Source organism: Buceros rhinoceros, unplaced genomic scaffold, assembly GCF_000710305.1.
Source record: "Buceros rhinoceros silvestris isolate BGI_N320 unplaced genomic scaffold, ASM71030v1 scaffold23316, whole genome shotgun sequence".
In the NCBI taxonomy this organism is placed as follows: domain Eukaryota; kingdom Metazoa; phylum Chordata; class Aves; order Bucerotiformes; family Bucerotidae; genus Buceros; species Buceros rhinoceros.
This window is the reverse complement of record NW_010417245.1, coordinates 11,008-17,415: the sequence shown is the minus strand read 5'-3', so window position 1 is coordinate 17,415 and position 6,408 is coordinate 11,008. Positions and strand designations below refer to the sequence as shown.

General features: G+C 45.0%; 1 protein-coding gene across 1 annotated transcript in view; it reads right to left on the bottom strand.

Annotated features, from left to right (window-relative positions):
- The window catches only part of LOC104495204 (uncharacterized protein C6orf106 homolog), a gene marked incomplete at its 5' end in the record, with an annotated part of 4,614 nt that extends 1,086 nt beyond the window's left edge, over positions 1–3,528 (bottom strand). The window contains 2 exons of the mRNA XM_010138145.1: positions 8–142; positions 3,374–3,528. Of these exons, the coding sequence (XP_010136447.1) occupies positions 8–142; positions 3,374–3,528 (290 nt within the window). The remainder of the gene's footprint in view (positions 1–7; positions 143–3,373) is intronic.
- Positions 3,529–6,408: the final 2,880 nt, after the last annotated feature.

Here is a 6,408-nt window from a genome sequence, read left to right as displayed (position 1 = left end):
GCTGCGCTGGGGCTGCACATCTGAACGCTGACGTCTGCGATCTCCTGGGGCTCCAGGGACCTGACCATCACCATGTTTACGTGGCCAAACTGGTCTCCGCCGACATATTTCAGGCAAACCCCTGGGGGCCATGCCTCTGTCCCTGGGATTGAACACACGAAAGAATTACTGACAGCGCACCAGGAAAAGCTTTGTGCCTGTTTGTCTAAGACTGGATGAAACACGCTTATTAAAACAGTTGTGCAATTGTTGGACAGTCAAAGGAACACCGAGATCCACATAACACAGCCAGTGACGGGTGCTGAAGAACAGTTTTCAGACAAGGCTTAAAGGGTCCACTCTGAGACCAGCAGGACATTTTCTATTTCTGTTTGAATAGTCTCTAGGTCTCCTGTACACAAAACAATTCTCAGAGTCACAGTGTGACAGCTGCAAAAAAAAATTAACACAACACATGTGTATTTTACCAATGCTAGAGACAAAGATGAGGTCAGACCTAGGTGGGGTTTCTCCTCCCCTCATTCCTTTCTGCCTCACTACATGTAATCCTGTGACTTCAAAACACACATTATTAACACAAAGTGCTGGAAAGGGACTCGTTCTGTTTTCAAGCCTGTTGGACGTCTCAGGAGGAACGAACAGTTTCAACTACCACTGAAGAGCTAGTAGTATTTTCTAAATGGATTTATTTCCCTTCTCCCGCCAGCCCTTCTCTCAGCCCGTGCAAAGGTGGATTGTGAACACAGGATTTATTTGTGGAGATCAATGTTTAGACTGTAGATACCAGGACTGAGAGCGTGACCCGGCAACCTGCAGAGGTATAGCGAGCAGTTGCTGCGTTCAAGTACAGCCTCTCTGCCAAAGATAACAAGTACTGGGGCAGACAAAGAGAAAGGCGCTTTTGAGACTCCTGAAAAATCAGCCTAGCAGAATTTTTGTTTGCTTCTTCCCCGGTAATGTGACATGACTTGGTGACTTCGAGAATACCTTCTGCTTGGTTGGGGTGGATGGAGATGGCCAAGGAAAGCCTGAACCACAAAGAAGCCTGGGACCACACTGTGTCCAGTGTGAGATGAGAATGGTGGATGCTGCTCTGGCCTTAGGTTACCCCAAAGCGCATCCTCTGCGACAGCTTGCCTGCTAATTTAATCCCTGTGGACACTTCAGGGAAGACAGGGCAGGGGCTGGTTTTCTAGTCAAGTCCTTATTTGTGGAATTCACAACCTAGCAGGGAAAGCATGATGTGAACAAGTGGGATATCGAGAGCGGGGGATATATCACTCCAGTTGGAAGCAATGCTGAGACAGGGAGGTCTCTGAAAGAGGAGCCGAGTGAGTAGCTGACCTCAGGCTATGGTGTGTGGGAGTTGAGCATGAAGCCTCCTCCGAAAAGGCTGGCAGCCCAGCAACATGGCTTAGTTTAAATAATTTATGTGATTTTTATCGGTTTTAATGGCTTTAGGCTTGCAAGGTGCCTAGAACACTGCAACTGATAAGCCCCATAAAATGAAATGATGATTATGTCATTCTATTTCAGTACACTCATCTCTCAGGAGATGATAAATTGGAGTAACTGTCCTGCAGAGCCAGCAGCAGCTGGGGGTAGAGCGGGAAAAGGAAGCAAGTCTGTTAAATCCTGCTGCTCTTTCAGCCATGGTTCCACTATACAAATGGTCTTTTGGCAGACAAGCCGAACTCTCTCTCGGAAGGTATCAGAGCAGGGTATTAGTTTTTAATAACATGTGTGACAACCTGACTGAACCAAGCTTACTCCTCGCACGCTTCAGACTGACAATCTCTCCGAGCTCTGCTTGTCATATTCATCAGACACTGAACGCTTCGGTGACACATGCCTCAGGTATTTCATGTTCTAGAACTGAAGGAATTTCATCAAGAGTTCCTGTGGAGCTGTTAGCAACCTTGGCTTTGCTTCAGTTAGCTACCTAACCAGCAGATACTATCTGGAAACACTCTAGTGGTGAGTGACGCCTTTGATATTATACCTTAATTAAACCATAAAACGGATATAAAATGCTACGGTCCTCCTTAAACTGCACAGTCATAACACAGTACGCAAAGCTGCGTTTAACTAAGACACGCCTCAACGGCATGGTTTAAGAAGATCTGGCCTCCAGCACCACTGTTAGAGCACAGATGTACGTTTTAAGAAGTCGAGCTTTAACCCACACAAAAGCCAAAACAAATGTTGGCCTTGCCAGGAGCTCCCTTTCCTCATTCTAGAAGATCCATGGATTTCAGGAGGTCAAACATCCCAAGACACGAACAATGTCTTGCTATGACATTGTTCATCCCAAGAACAATGAAACATGGCTTGAACTGGGATGTTAAATGAAGGCTGAATGTTCAAGCAGGACAGAGCACATCAGAGGAACAAGAGAGGAAGGGGTCTAAGGAGCAAGATAAGGGGTGTAATCATAACACACACAAATTAAGATACTAATGGTGGAGAAACAAGACCTGTCAAACTCACTGTATTTGTAAGGCTTGTATTCGAGACAGTTATATAAAAATTGCCAGTTGTTTTTTCATGTTACTGGAGTTCAAGTAAGTTATGCATGTCCCCTTTCCATTGTACTAAGCCACCAGATGATGGCAGAAAAAGTAAACTGAAACAATTAAGCCCTTTCTCTAGAATACATATATTAGTGTTTTCTGTATTAGTGTTCTTAACCACATGTGCCCTCTTCCTCACCGCTCATGTCCTCATGAAACACTCCTAGATTTCTAGTGTGGTTTCAGTCTCTGTTACACTGCCTGATATTCAGGGCAGATCCACTCAGTGCTTGAGCACTGCCGTTATTTACAAGCAGAAGCACTGTCACAGCTGAACTTCACGCCTGATGACTCACGGTATCATACCTTGTTGTGCTATCGTTCCTCCTCACTAAAGCACAAGCAGGTCAATTAAATTCAGACACATAGCTTAAACATTCATGGAACATCCTGACGCTGCCACACTCAAAGACAAGGCATTCTGCTTTGCATCCATGGATCTCATTTTTCTCTGACTACATACCAACAGATCAAGCACCGAGAATGCGTTTCGCCTAGTCTCACTTCCTGTATTCCAGTCACTGTTTTGACTTATTTCATTCTGGAATGTGGTTTCTCCAGCCTTGCATCTTCTCAGAGCATGAAAAAGCAATTCTGTTGAAAGCATATTAAAAACTGAAGGGCCCACCTCAGAAGGGAAACACGTGCAGGGTGGCAGCTCCCTCCTTCAGTAACAGGGTGGCTCTGATCCAAGTTAAGCAGACAAACCTCCTGCCTCAAGCCAGCACCTCCTCCATGAGCTCTGCCATCCTCTCACATAACACGTGCTACATGGGGTCTGCTGCCATCAAAAGCCTTACCTGTGTTTTGTATCCTCCACGTTTTTGTAAACTGGGTGTCAGGAGGGATGGACTCTCCTTCACCTATGGTGACATCTTCAACAAAGGACATGGAAGGTACGTTGATATTTGGACTTTCGAAATCATAGTAAGCTCCAATGGCGGCTTGTAGATTCCTAGAAAGCAAAAAAAAGCAGATTACAACCTGAAGTATGTGGGTCAGGTACTTTTCACTGCTTTAAGTCATCCTGAACAGTTAAGCAAAACTGTCACCCAGAATATATTAGCTCTACTGCTTGTGTTTCTTTAAAGCTTTCATTTCTATCATACATGGATTCTCCAAAATAACAGAGCTCAAAATACAACATTTTACTTGCCAGGGACACTATTGGAGACCACTTTTCTACTCTGCTTCTTATTTTCACCGGAAATCTTAGAACTTAGGAGTCTTGGGGTCCTCTATCCCATTAGGTCTTTAAGAAATCTGCTGAAAAGTTCAAGAGATGCTGAGGGAAGTGCCATGTAGCAGTTTCTTTACACCAGCCTTGTTTCCTGAGCTCAATTCACAAGGACTGAACCTATTCACTTTATTTTGGCAGAAAAGATCCAAAAGCAGCAACAAAAAAACACAAAGAACACTCTTACGATAACTCTCAGGGCCAAAGGGCATCTGTAGTTATGGATAGTGACTCAAGCCTTGCTGCATTTGAAACATACAGTCACGTATGAGCCACGAGTACTCTTATTTATTAATCATTACAGTGCCTGCTCAGCTCTGGACAGTCACAACTCAAGAAACTTATAAACCATCTGTTTGTTCTTCCTGAATAAAGACAAATGACCGTGGAAGTCTGTGATCTGTTAAGGATGTTCAGAAAGCCACAAATGCTACTGATTCCCGAGCCACGGTGTAGCTGAAACCTTTGGTAATGAATCTGCAATCAGGAACAGTCAAACAGGAAGAGGATTCACAACTCGTAGCTGCCATTCCACGATATACCATTAAGTTATTATGTAAGTGTTTGGTAAGTCACGTTAATTCCTCTGTTTACGCCTGTCTGTGAGGTTGTGGCCCTCATTTCCATGTCGTGAGTGGGTGCTGTGAGAAGGGAGATGAGTACAATCTCACCAAATGCAACGGGCAAAACAACTGCCTTTTATTCACCATCACAAAAACCTGTGTTGCTGTTTTTAGGGGGGATAGAATAAAAGTCCCAAACCTTCAAGAACTGAGAATCACCACCCAAAGCAAAGCGGTGCAGAGGCTGGTCAGAAGCTGCATGAAGCGGGTGCAGGGATACATGTAGGGTTTGTATTGTGTGGTGGAGTGTCATGTGTCTAAACCGAAGGCAGGAAGCCAAGGTGAAAGCAAGAGAAACATTTGCAGTATGACCCTGAGAAAGAGCAAACATAGGGATTTCTGGACTGCTTCCAGCTAGAAAGAGGCTCAAACTGGTGAGCAAGGAAACTGCCTCCTGTTCAATTCCTATAGTGTTCAAGGGAAAAAAAAAACAAAACCAGACATTCTGGATAAAATCAGAACTGCATGGAAAAGCATCACTGCTTTCTCCTCGCAGAAAGCTCAGGGGACCCAAAACATAGTAGCTAATAGCGCTTGGGTCAACGGGAGCACAAGCAATATTAGGCAGATTTGCCAGCTCCCCACGAGTGGGGCGGGTGGGAGAGGACGTGAATAACAGATGTATCACTTGGGTAATCCATCACGAGCGACAGAAGATAATCATGCTGTGTTAACCGCGGCAGTGACTGACATCCCTAACAGCCACTGCGTTGGGAGGCTCTGGAGGAACGTTCTGTACAACATGGCCACAGGGATCGATTGGCAAATTCAGCAAACAGCCTTAAAGCGAGACCTTTCACCATCGCCACAGAACGGACTTTGATACGAAAAGGAGACAAAAGAGTCACCTCGTAAAATATCCACATTCAGAACAATGAATTTCAGACCAGAAACCATCATTCAGCTCGAGGCATTTTCTCCTTAGGAGTGTCAGGGCTATATTTAATCCGGCCAGCTCAGTCAAATGCTGCAGGAAGGGGGCATGTCCCATTAGCCAGTAAACAGAGACAAATGCTCAGTTTTACGTCACCAACTGCCTGTTGCTTATACACTGCACAAGATTTACATAACTCACACGAGGGCTGTGCCAAGAGACTCCTGTCTGCTTGACCAGCTAACACTATGATCTAGAGTTTAGTTTTCACTGGGATTTATTCCTGTATTACAGCATTCCAAGGCAAAAGGTATTCTAAGCACTAGAAAAGACAGCAATACGGCTCTTTCTCTTCCTAATCCACTGCTACATAAATACATTTTCAGACACACCGCAACACCTGGTGAGTTAGGACTCTGGAATCAGCAGTAACAACAGTTTATTGACATTGAGAGGAAAAATTCGAAGTTCCAAGGGGAAGATTTCTGCTGTACTTCTCCGTAAGGCAGCCTGCACTGCTTTTTGTTTGCTTGTCTGTAAATATGCTTCAAAAGGTAGTGGGCTATTTGTGCACACAGGCCCTCTGCCAACCCCCTTCCCCTCCCTGTGTCAGATTTCAGGGCTTGCTTTGCCATTGGGAAACAACTCCAGCCCTCTGCAGCATTTAGTTAAAAACTAACCGGGGAAGAACACATACTGGAAAACAGATTTGCCACCCGTTTTCTATCAGATATCCACAAACCCACCTGCCCACTCCCACTGTTTCAATCAACAGCCGGGGGGTTTTGTTTGGTATGAGCCTTCTGGCCTGTTCTGATACATATTAAAAGCATCCCACTAGAAAATGAAAAAAAAACTTCCAGAGACCAAAGAGAAATTGGAAGTGGCAAGAGCCAAAGTCAGGATGACAAAGCAAATCTGACTTAAGTTCTTTGACACAGGCACTCCCAAGAGATAGGCACCGAGATGCCGACGGCACTGCTCGGCTGCAAGAGATACCCAGCGCTCACATTTTAGTTGTGTTTTTTGCTTACACAACCAGCAATGGACCACTGCTGGCTTTGTTTCCACTCCAAGACACAGGGCTTGCCTGCACTCCCC